The following is a 15,030-nucleotide window of genomic DNA, read 5'->3' on the forward strand; positions in this document are numbered from 1 at the left end:
CCCTTGGCACCTCCCTCACAGCACTGGAGGCAAGGGTGCAGGCCCTTGAATCCCAGGGCCCAGACCAGCACTGTCCTGCACTCCCAGCCATCACAGCACAAACCAGACAACTGCAGGACCTGCACCTCCACGTTGAGGACCTGGACAACCGTGGCAGAAGGCACAACATCAGGGTAAGAGGCTACAGGGAATCAGAGGCCCCAGAGGATACCAGGGCCCTCCTAATACCACTATTTAATCGCATCCTAGGCCGGCCCAGGGAAGCCCGCATCCCTATAGACAGGGCGCACAGGGCACTGAGGCCCAAACCACCCCCGGATGCCCCCCCCAGAGACATAATTTGGCACATCCCTGACTTCCAACTAAAGGAAGACATTATGCGGAAAGCCCGCACAGAACGCTCCTGGAGGCACGAGGGGCAAGTGGTCGAGCTATACAACGACCTCTCCCACCTAACCCTGCAGGCCCGGAGGGCGTTACGGCCCATAACCGCCGCGCTACAGGAGGCCCAGATCCGGTATAGATGGCAATTCCCCTTTGCCCTCACGGCCCGACGGGGCACCACGGAAGCTACAATTCGCACGCCACAAGACACCCAGGCCTTTCAAGAGGCGCTTGGCCTCCCACAAATCCCCATCCCGGATTGGACTGGCTACCCGATGAACGAACGCTCCGCAGGAAGACCGACCCACCGCATCGTACACCAAGGCCCAGACACCGACTTCACCGACTTCCCTGCAAGCAGCACCTGAGGAATAAAGGGGGCACTACCCATCCCCCCTCCACTCAAGACCCATGTATGAACTACACCTCAATGGGCACTACCCACCTACCCTTGACAGGCTTCAAGATACCCTCCCCCAAACCTGAAACTCTCTCGTTTTTTTCGGCCCCTCTCTACCTTCTCGGCAAGACCCCCTGGACGCTGCTCACCAACCAAGAGACAACGTGCACCTGCACACCGCAGCTTCACACAGCTGGACTTCCCCCTGCCCCCCCAACCTATCTGGATGGCCCCGTAGATCCCCCATACAGGCCATATGGGCCCTACAACGTAGACATCTGACATTCCACTCCGATTGCCTTGGGTCGACATACTACCCGATCTACCTTTTACCTGAAACTGCACACGCTCCCCATGATAGACTGGGGCACATCCGACCAGAGACTACACCCCATCCTAACGCTGATGCTCCTGCCTGGTGATTTTCTGATCCTTTGGGGATTGCTGACCCAGAGACGCTCTGAACACTCTCTCGGAGACCACTGGGGAAAATGTGCCCAGCTGTACAAGTATACTGCAGGGGAACACAGACACTACAGACACACCGCAAGCCGCATCCACCCCAAGAGATAACACACACAGCAAATACAAACATCTCACTCTTAACTACATAGGCCTACACCAGCATGACAAAACCCTACTCACCACACCTCTACACACACATTCAGGCACTGATAACGGGGGGACAGACCACCGAAGCACTACCTAATGATGGTCACAATGTTACATAGATGTACCACCCATGTCAATGTTGTTTATCTTTATTTTAAGCCATGTAATGTCTTTAAAATGTCATATTTGCCTCTACAACAGCAAGGGGATGGTACAACACGACGGGAAGCCTGACCCTCCCTGACGAACCCCCCGAAGGCCCGAAACATCACCACATAGTGCCGTTAGACGACTGGACTGACACCAGAAAGAGTGGACTGAGCTCACAGGAACACACAGGGGCACATATCGACGTGTGTACGCACACTTAGACGCAGGTATACGACCACACTACGAACGCCCACGAGCTACAGGTACGCCGATAGTACACATAACCCTACCCACGTAAGACAACCTGAACTAACAAAACACCAAGACGGAAACTCAAAGGGTAATGACAAACTCGCATACGCTCCCCCCCACCTCGATCCCACCAACCCCCCTCATTCCTGACTGGCCACCTCTCAAACAGACGTGTACCCCACGACGCACAATCCCACCGACAGATGGCTGAGTGCCACCGCACCACTGCACATCATCCTACATGGGTATGCTTGGGTTGCTTACCTTGCTCAACAGGTTTAGCTGGTTCAATTTGTCTAAAACATCTGAAATGCTTGTCTTGTTTAAAATGTTACCTATGATCTTCCATGCTGCAAAGTTGTACCGTTCATGTCAAGGTTGTTTATCTTTATCTTACTCCATGTAATCTTCAAAATGTCACATTTGCCTTTACAACAGCAAGGGGGTGGTACAACACGACGGGAAGACTGACCCTCCCGAACGAGCCCCCCGAAGGCCCGAAACACTACCACATAGTGCTGATAGACGACTGAGCTGATACCAGAAGGGGTGGACTGAGCACACAGGGGCACATACCGCCGTGAGTACGCACACTTAGCCGCAGGTACACGACCACACTACAAACGCCCACGGGATACAGGTACGCCGATGTTACCCATAACCCTTCCCACGTGAGACAATCTGAACTCACACAACACCGAGACGGAAACTCAAAGGGTAATGACAAACCCGCATACGCTCCCCCCCACCTCGATTCCACCAACCCCCCCATCCCTGACTGGTCACCCCTCGAACAGACGTGCACCCCACGACGCACACTCCCACCGACAGATGACTGAGTGCCATCGCACCACTGCACATCACCCTACATGGGCATGTTTGAGATGTTTACCTAGCTCAACTGGTTTAACTTGTTCAATATGTTTAAAAGGTCTGAAATGTTTGACTTGTTTAAAATGTTACCTAAGATCTTCCTGTGCATGCTACTGTTTAAAGATATAGGTTATACGAATGTATTAGAAAATCCCTCCCTCACCCCGCTCCATTCCCGCAACGCTCAACTCACGAACACACCACTGCGGGGCCGAAGCGGACATCCGCTTCCACGCTACACAGACCGCTTTCGCTCCCCTTTTACGACTCTACCCTCCAAGGGTGCCACTTCAACCTCCACTACAGAGCTAATGGGCAGCAGGAGACGGATGAGGGCTGACTGTGACTCACCACTCACCGGGAAGTCATCAGTGGGCGACCATCCCTCCCCCGACACTACCAACCCCACGGGTGTACTGCCAAAAACCTGTGAGGTGGACCCACAGGACTTCGTCCCTGGACCTCCGCCTCCCAGCGGCACATTACCCCTACTTACTGTCGCCTCTGCGACCTGATCACACCTCCCACACCCCACACCCCTCCCCACTACCCCTCCCCCTCCCTTCCTTACACCTCCCACTCAGGGCCGGAAGGTGACCCGGTGGCATGGGTTCGCCCCCCCCCCGCTCCCCACGCCCCTGGCGCGGGCAGAAGCGATGGCAACTCCATCAACCTCTACACGATAAACGCAAGGGGCCTCAACTCACCTCACAAACGAGCCAGAGCCCTGCGAGAGATTAGGGCACTGGGGATATCGGTGGCTTTCTTCCAGGAAACCCACTTCCACGCTCCCCAGGCCCCTAGATTCTCCAACAGATACTATCCCACGGGATCCTTCGCCCACAACCCCCTGAACAAATCCAAGGGAGTGGCCATTCTGCTCTCAGCAGACATCCAATTCAAATTCGAAGCGGAGATACAGGACGCGGAAGGCAGGTACCTTTTCATTAAAGGGAATGTAGGCAACTCCAAAATCACTCTGGCAAATTTATACCTCCCGAACAAGGGCCAGAAACAATTCCTGTCCTCCGCCCTACGAACCCTGGAAACATTTGGAGAGGGCACCGTCATAATTGGAGGGGACTTCAACGCCCCCCTGGACCCCAGAGTCGACACGTCGAAAGGCGTCTCCACGATCCCGGACCATGTCCTCCGAGGCATGAGATCCCTTCTCTCCGAGCATCTACTAGCGGACTGCTGGCGCATTCTCCACAATACGGAAAGGGACTACACATACTACTCAGCACCACACAGCTCCTATTCGAGATTAGACTACTTCTTCATACAACACAGGAACCTAGACACGCTGAGATCTGCCCGCATTGCACCCATAACCTGGTCCGATCACGCACCACTAATCCTCGCCATCGATGACCCCAGACCCTACAAACCGCAATGGACGTGGAAGCTAAACGAATCCCTCCTGGAAGACCCAATCATCCAAACGGAAATACGCACCGCTTTGGAACACTACTTCCTCACCAACAAACCACCTGACTGTACACTACCCATCATCTGGGAAGCGCATAAATGCGTCATCAGAGGCATACTCATCAAGCACGGCACCCGCCTGAAGCGACAACGCGCACAAGAAATTTCACACCTCATCGACCCAACTTGAAACACGACACAAACGCTCCCTTGACGACGCTACCTACAAACAACTCCTGGACGCCAAAGCAGATCTAAACACGCGCCTCACATCTAAGATTACATTCCAGTTTCAGCTCACGAAGAAAACATTCTATGAATATGGGAACAAGAGCGGCAAACTGCTAGCCAGAGCGCTGAGAGCAAGGAGGCAAAAGAGCCATGTCCAACGGATCGCACTGAGGGGACAATCACTGCTCACGCCGAAAACCATCGCGGAGGGGTTCAGACAATATTACTCCTCACTATACAACCTGCCCGCAAACCCCTCACGCCAGACCGAAACGGCGAAGACCTTCGAGGCTCGCCAGAAGGCATATATCACACAACACATGACAACTAAACTCCTGCCCGAAACCGTCGCTGCCCTGGAGGAAGACATCACGAGCACAGAAGTATGATTGGCCATCAAAAAAGCCAAGCAGGGAAAGAGTCCTGGCCCGGACGGTTATACGGCAAAATATTACAAGATGTTCGCGGACGTTCTTACCCCACACTTGCTCAACCTCTTCAACTCCATTCAAAACGGAGGCTCATTAGACCCCGCCTCGCTCCGAGCCCACGTAGTGGTAATACCAAAAGAAGGGAAGGACCCGTCCTCCTGTGCCAGTTACCGCCCGATCTCTTTGCTGAACACCGACCTCAAATTGTTCGCCAAGATTCTGGCTCTTCGCCTCCAACCGCTACTGCCAGCCCTAATCCACCCTGACCAGGTGGGATTCGTGGAGGGCAGAGAGGCCAGAGACAACACTACCAAGGCACTCAACCTGATCCACGCAGCAAAGCAGGGTCCCTTGCCCGCCCTACTGATCTCAACGGACGCGGAGAAGGCCTTCGACAGGGTCGATTGGTCCTTCCTGCGGTCCACACTGGCACACCTCGGATTAGGACAGCACATGATGGCCTGGATATCGGCCCTGTACACCAACCCAACAGCCAGAGTACAGGTGAACGGACTCCTCTCAGACCCGTTTGAGATAAAAAACGGCACGAGACAAGGCTGTCCATTATCACCGTTGCTCTTTGTCCTCAGTCTGGAGCCGTTCCTCAACGCCATTAGAGCTCAACCTGGCATCTCCGGAATTGGAGTCAGCAAAGTCTCCGCATATGCGGATGACCTCCTGTTTACAATCACCAACCCACGGCACTCTCTCAGAGAACTGCTGCAGCAATTCGACACGTATGGCACCTTGTCAAACCTAAAAATCAACTACACTAAATCTGAGATTCTCAATGTGGGATGCCCCCAAGCGCTGGTTACCAGCTTGCAGAACGACTTCCCCTTCCGCTGGTGCACAGAGGCGATCAAATACCTGGGGACATGGCTATCGGCGGACCCTACGGACACCTTCCGCATCAACTTCCCCCCCCTCCTGGAACGAATCACAAAAGACCTGAATGCCTGGCACCTCCCCCATATCACATGGCTGGGCAGGATCAGTGTACTCAAGATGAATATTCTCCCACGTCTCCTGTACCTCCTACAGACCCTACCAGTCCATATCCCCAAATCCTTTTTTGCACAAGTCCGAAAAACAATGACAGAATGCGTGTGGCACCGTAAAAAAGCGAGACTGAACTTTGCCACTCTCACCAAACCCAAACTGCATGGGGGCCTAGGCTTACCAGACCTGACAAAATACCGACAGGCGATACACCTCCAACGACTGATTGAATGGACACACAACCCAAAAGACAAACTGTGGATCCCGATAGAGGCGAGCTTCTCGCAAACTCCCCTCCCTCTCCTCCCGTGGCTACCGAAAGCGACGCAAGGCGAATTGCCAAAACAACATCCAACGCTGAACGTCACAATGACCATCTGGAGGAGACTAGCTCTACAAAAGGACATGGCTCCGGAGCTCTCACCTCTCTGCCCTGTATCGCACAACCCACGACTCCCTCCGGCGGAGGATCCCCGCTACATTACAGCGCTGGGACTACCAACCCCCTGCAGGTTGAAGGACGTGTACAAACAGGGCGCAATCACAACCCTGAGAGAACTGGTCCCGAACAACCCGCACACCTGGTCGCTCCTCTTCAAATACCATCAACTGAAGAGGTTCCTGCAGACCACGCCGGGACTGGACTCAGCGACCCGAGCACTCACCGCCTTTGAGATGATGTGCACGAACCCCCCGAGCCCACCGCACGCAATATCGTTACTATACCGCACACAGATTACACCATCCACCGATGCACCTCTCCCTTATTTCACTAAATACTGGGAAAGGGATCTAGGACACACACTCCCTGCGGAACAATGGACCACAGTGTTCACGCTCATACATAAAGCATCCATAGCCACCAAATTCCAGGAAACAGGATATAAAATGCTCTCGCACTGGTACAGGACACCCGAGAAACTATCCATAATAACAGATGCCTGCGAACCCGAATGCTGGAGGTGCGGGAGGGAACTGGGATCCCTCTTCCATATTTGGTGGACCTGCCCACACATCAAACCCTATTGGTCGGCGATTCACGCTGTCATGGTGACCATAACGGACGCAAACATACAACTCACACCGGAAACCTACCTACTACAACTAACCTCAATCCCCACACCTAAATTCAAGAGATCAGTGATACCACATCTCCTAAACGCGGCGCGTAGTCTTATCCCGACACACTGGAAACAACCCACGGCCCCGACGCTGAGAGAGTGGCTAGCCAGAGTGGAGGACATCAGACAGATCGAGGAGCTGATCCTCTCAGCGGCCGGACGTATACAGCGCTACCACGACACCTGGTACCACTGGCTAAGATGGCTCGCCTCCCCCTCCGGGACCGGAGGAGACACGCAACCCCCGGGATCAAATACGAGGCCCCCCCTGCCGGAGGGCCCAGACAGGAGCGACGGAACATCGGAGGCAGTCCCGACGGAAAGACGGATCCGAAATGAGCACGCCGATGCCGGACCCAGGGACGGGGGGAGCTGGGACGCGGACACAGGCCCGGGAGCCCGAAGCCCACACCCCACCTCTCACACCCAGGCACACCCAAACTAATTCCTGGTCACCCCCCGCCATCACTACCTCCCCTTCACTCCCCCCCTACTACCCCTGACCGCACGTCACCCCCTGCCAGAGTGACAACGCTGAGCACGAGAACCACCTGTGACACCTGACACACAAGACTCCTCCCTCACACACCTGACTGAGGCCGACACAAGCCACACGCCAGGTAACGAAAGGGGGTCCTGTCAGGGAAGCAAAGCAAACACACACTACAGAACCCCGGCGACAGACCCCTTACCACACACCACGGACCAACCTGCTACCTGAGGTCCCCAATACCCATGACCCCACGCTACAGGCGACTGTAACTGAAGGGATACCTCGACCCACATCTCCCTGCTGCCCACAGGCCGCCCTCCCTCCTCCAGAGCAGACCCTGTGTTCCAAACATGGAACATCAGAACACCACATACCCCACCTTATGGGGCATCACCCACCGCAACAAACCTCTATCACACACCATACCACACCAATACCCACTCCTACGCAGATGACATCCTCACCACAAGCAGTCAGTGGCAAACAGACGTCGGACCCTATACATACACTGCGAGGTGACATACTATTGTAAAACCTCAAACGAGCGTCAGCCCCGAATGTCACAGACATAGTACTACCCTCTGTATGACTCACTGTAACATGCAATTGCAAAGTCTACTGCTACTTGGGAGGCACATGATAGCCTTCATTAATGTATATACAACTTACGCAAAAACAGGCAGCGCTCCTCATTATACGTAATTGCTACAAGCTCACTAGATAATAAGCTTCTGGTCCTTATCCTTATCCTCGCTACTCCCAAGCTAAACTCATCAATGTTTCTATGAACCAAGCAACTCACTAAACTATGTACAAGTTTCTTTCCTACCACAAATATGCTCGTACACTTGTAACCAATGCGCTTGTTAAGGCTGTTGTGGCCATACAAGAAAGGTTGTGATCTTTCATGCACCATAAAAAAAAAAAAAATATTGGAATAAAAAAAAAAAAAAAAAAATTTCAACACGATAATAACCACTCACCATAACTAATTATGACCTAGCCTACACTTTTGTGTCTGAGTGTGGATGTCTCAAAAACATTTAATTCATATTCATGTTTGCTATTTTATTATTGCTTTCAAATGCTTGCAACTTTCATATGATGACATCATAAACAAAAACAATATTACCTTGAGTATATTTAATTCTATATCCCAGAATATCTTGAACATCTTGAGATACACTAACAAATAATATCACCTAAATATACACAGTTCACTGTTCACTTAATGGATACCTGGTAAGTCATCTTCGTCTTCACTGAAAACATTGGCACTGAATACTGGTAAATTAATATAGTCCATGGATATTTTTCGGACTTCTGGAAGGTAGATGGTCATTTGCCTTGGCTGAAGATGCAGCAGACTAGTTTTGTAAATTACTAATTAAAGGAAAGGGAGAAAAACACAAAATATTTAAAGTACTATTTTATCACCACAACATAATAAGAATAATCATCTACAAGTGTTTGCGGTTTTAAAAATATTGCACTTTGTCTCAATCTTTACATAGTGTTTTGTCATTTTACATAGTTGCATAGATATCTTGGTTGAAAAAAAGACTAACGTCTATCAAGTTCAACCTGAAACCTATTCCATTATGCTGTTAATCCAAAAGAAAGCAAAAAAACCCAAACTGTAGAGATTATGTCGCAAAAACATCCTTCTTGACTCCATAATGGCAGATTTCTCACTAGTGATGGCTGAGGGGAACCGGCTTTCTATGGAGGATCCCGTGGTTTTCCTTCATAGTCCTCAGTGTTGTACTCTTGCAAATGCACGTAAATAAAATGTTAATTTTGGCTCCTGACAGCTGAAGAGGACCGGCAGTGGCTGTGAGGGACAGGTTCAGGAAAGTTTAACTTTCTCATGCACCTCTTGGCCACTGCACTGCCAGCAGAGCAGTCAGCATTGGGGGTGTTTGTAAATTTTGCAAAGACCCCAAACTATGACAGTCATTTTAATTGTATGCTTGCACATTCTGTTTTTATACAATAGCATCTCAGCCTTTTCAAAAAATATCTATAGAATCTGATAAGACAACCTCTTTAGGTAGAAAAATTCACATTTTATTGTTGTTACTTTAAAGAACCCTTTTCTCTGCCGTAGGCGAAAACACCTTTTTCTAGTCTTCTCTGCTGTATATTCCTGCTAATGAACAGATTTGCAAATAGCTGTTTGTACTGGCCCTACATACATTTGTATATTGCTATCGTGTCCCTTTTTTCTTAAGAAAAAAAATGTAGTTTTTTCTAGCCTTTCTTCATAACTAATTTTTTCCATGCCCTCTATAAATTTTGTAGCTCGCCTCCACACTTTCTAGTTCTGCAATGTCCTTTTTTAAAATGGGTGCCTAAAATTGCACTGCATATTCAATGTGGGGTCTTAGCATTAATTTATTCAAACGCAAAATTATCATTTGTTCATGTGAATAAATAACCATTTTTATACATGGCAGACCGGCATTGTATATTGTTGCCTAGTTTGTTATCTATAATTGTTTCCGAATTCTTTTCACTTGATGTTACCCTAATTAATCCCTTTTTAAAATATATGTGGCATGTGGATTCCTTATTCCAAAATACATGAGTTTGCATTTATCTGTATAAAATATTGTATTTTTCTTTTTTGAATATCATCTGTCACTAGTGTGCTTAGATCTAACCTGGAAGTAAAAAAAAACATCCAAATAAATCATTACCAGGAAAAAAAAAACAACCAAACAAAAAAAAATTATAATTTTGGAACTTTTTATAACAGAGTAATTACAAATAGCCAGAGAGCAGGAAAATAGTTTCATAACTTTAATAGTTTAATAAACAATTAAAATAAAAACGTACCTGCTCCAAGGTTGGCCGGTAGGAAAGCTGCCAATCCAACAATTTTAAATTTGGTTCCCCAGATATTGGAAGTGACCTGAGCTAGGTAGTTATGCTGCAGTAAAATAAATGAATAATAATAAAAAAAAAAAAAATATATATATATATATATATATATATATTCAATGAAGACAATCCCAAAAAGTGATAAAACATGATAAGCAAGTGTTTATAAAAATTAAGTCTACTTTGTGATAAATTTATTTGTATTTTGTTTGTGTGAAAATTATAGTTTTTATTTAGGATCAAGTCCAGTGAATTAAATGTACATACATAATAATACAAGAGATGGATTTTGATAATGTTGCTTTTAGATTTAAAATTTCACAGTGTTCAAATTCCTCAGAATTAAGCATAACTTGAGTCCTAGATTTATAAACTTAGCAAAGGAAGGGTAGAGGGAATAGAGTGGTTGGATGGGGTGGGGTTGGTTCGAGCTTATCATTTTATAATCATTTCCTTAGGTAATTTAGTGCCCAAACTTAAAGCGGCACTGTCATGCCGAACTTACCTTACTTTAATTGATTCATCTTCTCTCCCTCTGTCATCATCTGTTCTTCATTTCTTCCTGTCTGCTCTAGTTTTCTTTGAAACATAAGACAAAGTAAGGACTATTTGTCTTATGGAGGTGTCCTACGCCTGACCATCTCTGACCAGCGGAGGAGCAAAGTGTGCTTCATTTCCGGTGGTCAGAGCAATTTTCCCACAATTCTCACGTTTCCTCCGTGTTCCTGCAAAGTCTTCTTTCATTTAGACAGAACGCCGGCAAAACGACCCAATTGCGTCCTAACAGAATGAGAACAGAATCTCCATTCGTGTTAGGACGCAATTCGGGACTTTGTTCGGATCGGAATTTCATTCGAATGAATGAAACTCCGATCCTATTCGTGCCGCGGCTGCATCTTGCAACTGCTTAGTCTACTAAACTCTAAACTCCCTAATTCCCACGATATCAAGGAGCTATCTACTAAAAGGCTGAAAGACCTAAATTGGTCTTTCAGCCAAATTTACTAATATTAAAAAATCGATTTAAGAAAGGTAAGTTCGGCATGACAGTGCCGCTTTAACTGTAAACAAAACATATAACAACTTGGTTTGACTGAAATAAGTCATAACAGGTAGCACTTAGTAAAACTTTGATGATATTGTACTTATCTTATGGGAGTTAGTCAAAGAGGCTATAGCAGAGTTATCTTATTGCCTTACTTGCATTGTTTATGAAATATGTAAATCACCATAGTTGTGTTGCCTGTCGGACTTAGACTTGCGCAGGATAGACTTTGTTGATGTGTTGTTGAGTAAATTGATTCAATTTTTCCCAAGCTATCTCCGAGTAGTATTGATGCGGGATTATTAAAAATCTTTATTGTACTTGTATTGAATTATTGTACTAACTCCATTTTAATCTTATACTGTGATGATCCTCCATTTTGTCCTCCTAACCTGACTTCTTCAATCCTCCATTTTGTCCTCATGACTTAACTTGTTCATTTTAAAACTACCTTACGTGACTGAACTTCTCAACCCAATTAGTATAGTAGACAAAGACTGTGCTCCCTGCAAGGACAAGCACCAGGAGTTGCTGGCTACTCCTTAAAACTTGCTGGCTACTCCTTAAAACTTGTAAGATAGTATAGTTTGAAGGCCACGAGAACACAGTAGTAATGAAATGTTCTATTCATAAGAGACCTTGCACCTGGACATGAAGCCTGATACCATTGACCGTGTAAAATGACGCTCAAGACCCCCTTATCCCCACCCGTGTCCAGAATAATCCCACCTCTGGTGGGTGGGCACGGGACTAACCTCTTAATTTTTCGAACCAATAGGTAAGACACTAACCCCGACACATAACAATTAATCCAATTGATGATGTTTATTTGCTGATATTCTAATAATCAATGATGACGCAAAATGCCTCTTAAAAGGGCCTGCGCGCCCGCTTTTACTTCACTTGCCAATAAACTTTCTCGAAGTTATTTTAACCTGAACCTTGTGTGTCAGACTTAATTACTTCAGCGTATATACGCAATTCCGTTTTATTGATTTGGACAGGAACAGATAGACATTTAAACATTTTGGTTTACTTTTAAAAAGTACCATAACAGTATCAGTAGTTTGGATGTTTCCGTTTGGGAGGTGTCTTGTTTTCTGATAGCTAATTCATACAGATAGGTTTGGTCAATTTGTTGTATGCATATCTGCATTGTAGGGACTGTTTTTGAGGACCAATTTCGTGCAATAAATGAGAGGGCTGTGATAATGATATGGAATATTAAATACTGCTCTGGCTTTGGGATGAGAGCCGGGAAATTATAAAGAATAAAGGATTCCAGTAAATATGTAAGGGGCCTGTGCTGTCTTTAATGAGCTTGGCTATATTTTAACATAGACTGGCAAGTTTTGGGCAACTCTACAGGATGTGCGACATGTTCCTAATTCCAGATGTACATCTCCAACAGTAGTTGGCTATAGTAGGGCTAATGCGGTTTAGGCGAGCTGGTGCTAAGTACCATCTGTGGACTAGTTTTTTGGCTAATTTAATATGTTTAGCACATAAGGTGACTTTTTTGGGGATTAGTAATCATGTGTTCTCATGTATTTTCAGGGAGCGATTTGTTTAGCTGAATTTTTGGGGCAGCATAAATGGAGGAGATAAGCTTTTTTGAGTTTTGAGTCCTACAAACACACCCTCGAAATCAGTCAGCCTATACCCATTAATAAGAGTTTGGTTTGTGTATACTTGGTGTAGGATATGGAATCCGTGTCTCTCCCAGATTCTATAGTTAAAGCCTGGAATTAAGTATGTTAATGCTTTAAGAGGCTTGGCTAGGGATATAGGTGAGTGGGTAGTTAGGTTTTTAGAATACTTGTCCCATATGGATCGTGTTAGGGTTGTGGTTGGTAGACAATTTTGAACCAGCTGTGTCTTAGGCAGGGGAATCCACATCATGATATCCACCTCTATATTATTTGCCTACCCCGATTCTATCTGTTTCCAGATCTGTGAGTGTTGGGGGAGATACAGTGAGGGAAAAAAGTATTTGACCCCCTGCTGATTTTGAACGTTTGCCCACTGACAAAGAAATGATCAGTCTATAATTTTAATGGCAGGTGTATTTTTTTTTTTTTTTTAATTCTCTCTTTTTTCTGTGCATGAAAAAATGCACAGAAAGCATTTGTAATGTGTCACAACAGCACGCATATTTTATCCATCAAGTTTTGCAAGTTGGCACTGAAGAACTGCACATTTTTCTTTTTGTTGTCGTTTGGTACAAGCTATAAACATTTTTTAACATATGTAGATCAATATCAATGGTTTACGTGTATATCTTAGATGCATTACATAGAGAGAACACAACAAGATAATTAAATAACTGCAAGCTTGAGCATGTGGGTGGGTAGCTATTTTGATGTAACAGGGGCAGTACATTCCCCCAAGGTACTCAGGATGACGTTATTCATTCTTATTAAGGTATGTGGCCCTGCAATTTGTGAGAGGGAAGGCGTTTAAACATAAGATAGCCTTGCATCAGTTCAGGTTCTCGCTTAGGTAGTTATGTTTGACTCTGTAGGTCATGTTGCAATGTGGTTGTGTTGCACTATTTTGTGTATTGCTTGTAGGGTAGTAACACATATGTGAGTGCATGTTTGTAGGTGCCATGCGAACTTCGTGAACATAAGGTTACGATATAAAACAAAATTTGAAATAAAACAGAATACGAAATACACATAGGGATTGTCAAGATAGGTACACCTATGGGTCCCCAGGTAAACAATATGGTCATGCTTTTCTATCAGGCATAACAGTGACATAAAACAAGGTAATATGAGCATGAGATCAGACAGATAAGACATAGTAACTGAATAACCGTTGGGGTGCACTTCTGCAGTAAATCGGTGAAACGGAGACACCAGGTTGTCTATGATTTTGCCTGTCATGGTGTAGCTCATCAGTCCCAGTAATCACTGCAGGTGTGACTTGCCTTGGGGGGCCTCCATGGGTATGTTTAGCCTATACCTACCGATGGCAGACCGGTAGCACCTAGAGGCGTGAGTCTATGTTGGCTGGCAAGCCCGTTTGGTGGTCCTTCCTTTGCCGTCTCCGGTTTTGTGCTAGTGTTGGGGCCTCCGTTTTGCGGAGTTAGGAGACAGGGTGTCCCTGCTCGTTGAACATTGAGTTGGTCCCTTCTTGTCGCTGGGTCACCCGGTGAGTGGGGTTGATGAGTCTTGGGGGGTCTCATATGGGACTGTGTACCCGGAGGGGATCTGCTTCGGAGTGGGTCCCGCCTGAGAGTGCCGTGCCGTCTCTTAGAGGGAGCTTTATGCAGGAGAGAGGGGTGGCGGAGTGGTAGCCCTGGAGTGTATCTTACTTGAGGCCTTGGCCCTGGGCGCTGGAGCTGGCGTTGGTTCGTCCGTCTCCCTCTCCCTGCTATCTTGGTCCCTCGCATGGGTGTTGCTGGCTTCTGCACAGAGTCCCTTTTGGCTGATGGTGGTGAGACTTTGTCCGGTGTGGCTCTGCGGCTGGAGATCTTGGCCCAGAAGTCATTGAATAGGCGGTCCAGCCGCTCCGACAGCGGGGGCAGACAGGGCTCATGTGCTGGGACCCACGTGGCGACCGCCATGCTGCGTGTCGGTGGTCCGGCGGTGCCGGTAAGCTGAGGTTGGTGCCTCCATTCTGAGTTGCATGCTCTAGTTGCCGGGATATCCCTCACCGGCAGGGGGGGGGGGGAGGGGAGACCTTCCGTGTAGCAGGCTGCAGTCGGCTGA

General features: G+C 47.3%; 1 protein-coding gene across 1 annotated transcript in view; it reads right to left on the bottom strand.

Moving 5' to 3' along the window:
• The window catches only part of TULP4 (TUB like protein 4), a 407,212-nt gene that overhangs the window by 36,114 nt on the left and 356,068 nt on the right, over positions 1–15,030 (bottom strand). Inside the window, exons 11-12 of the mRNA XM_063443403.1 lie at positions 10,222–10,315; positions 8,620–8,763 (exon numbers count right to left, since the gene is read on the bottom strand). Of these exons, the coding sequence (XP_063299473.1) occupies positions 8,620–8,763; positions 10,222–10,315 (238 nt within the window). The remainder of the gene's footprint in view (positions 1–8,619; positions 8,764–10,221; positions 10,316–15,030) is intronic.

Source organism: Pelobates fuscus, chromosome 2, assembly GCF_036172605.1.
Source record: "Pelobates fuscus isolate aPelFus1 chromosome 2, aPelFus1.pri, whole genome shotgun sequence".
Taxonomy (NCBI): domain Eukaryota; kingdom Metazoa; phylum Chordata; class Amphibia; order Anura; family Pelobatidae; genus Pelobates; species Pelobates fuscus.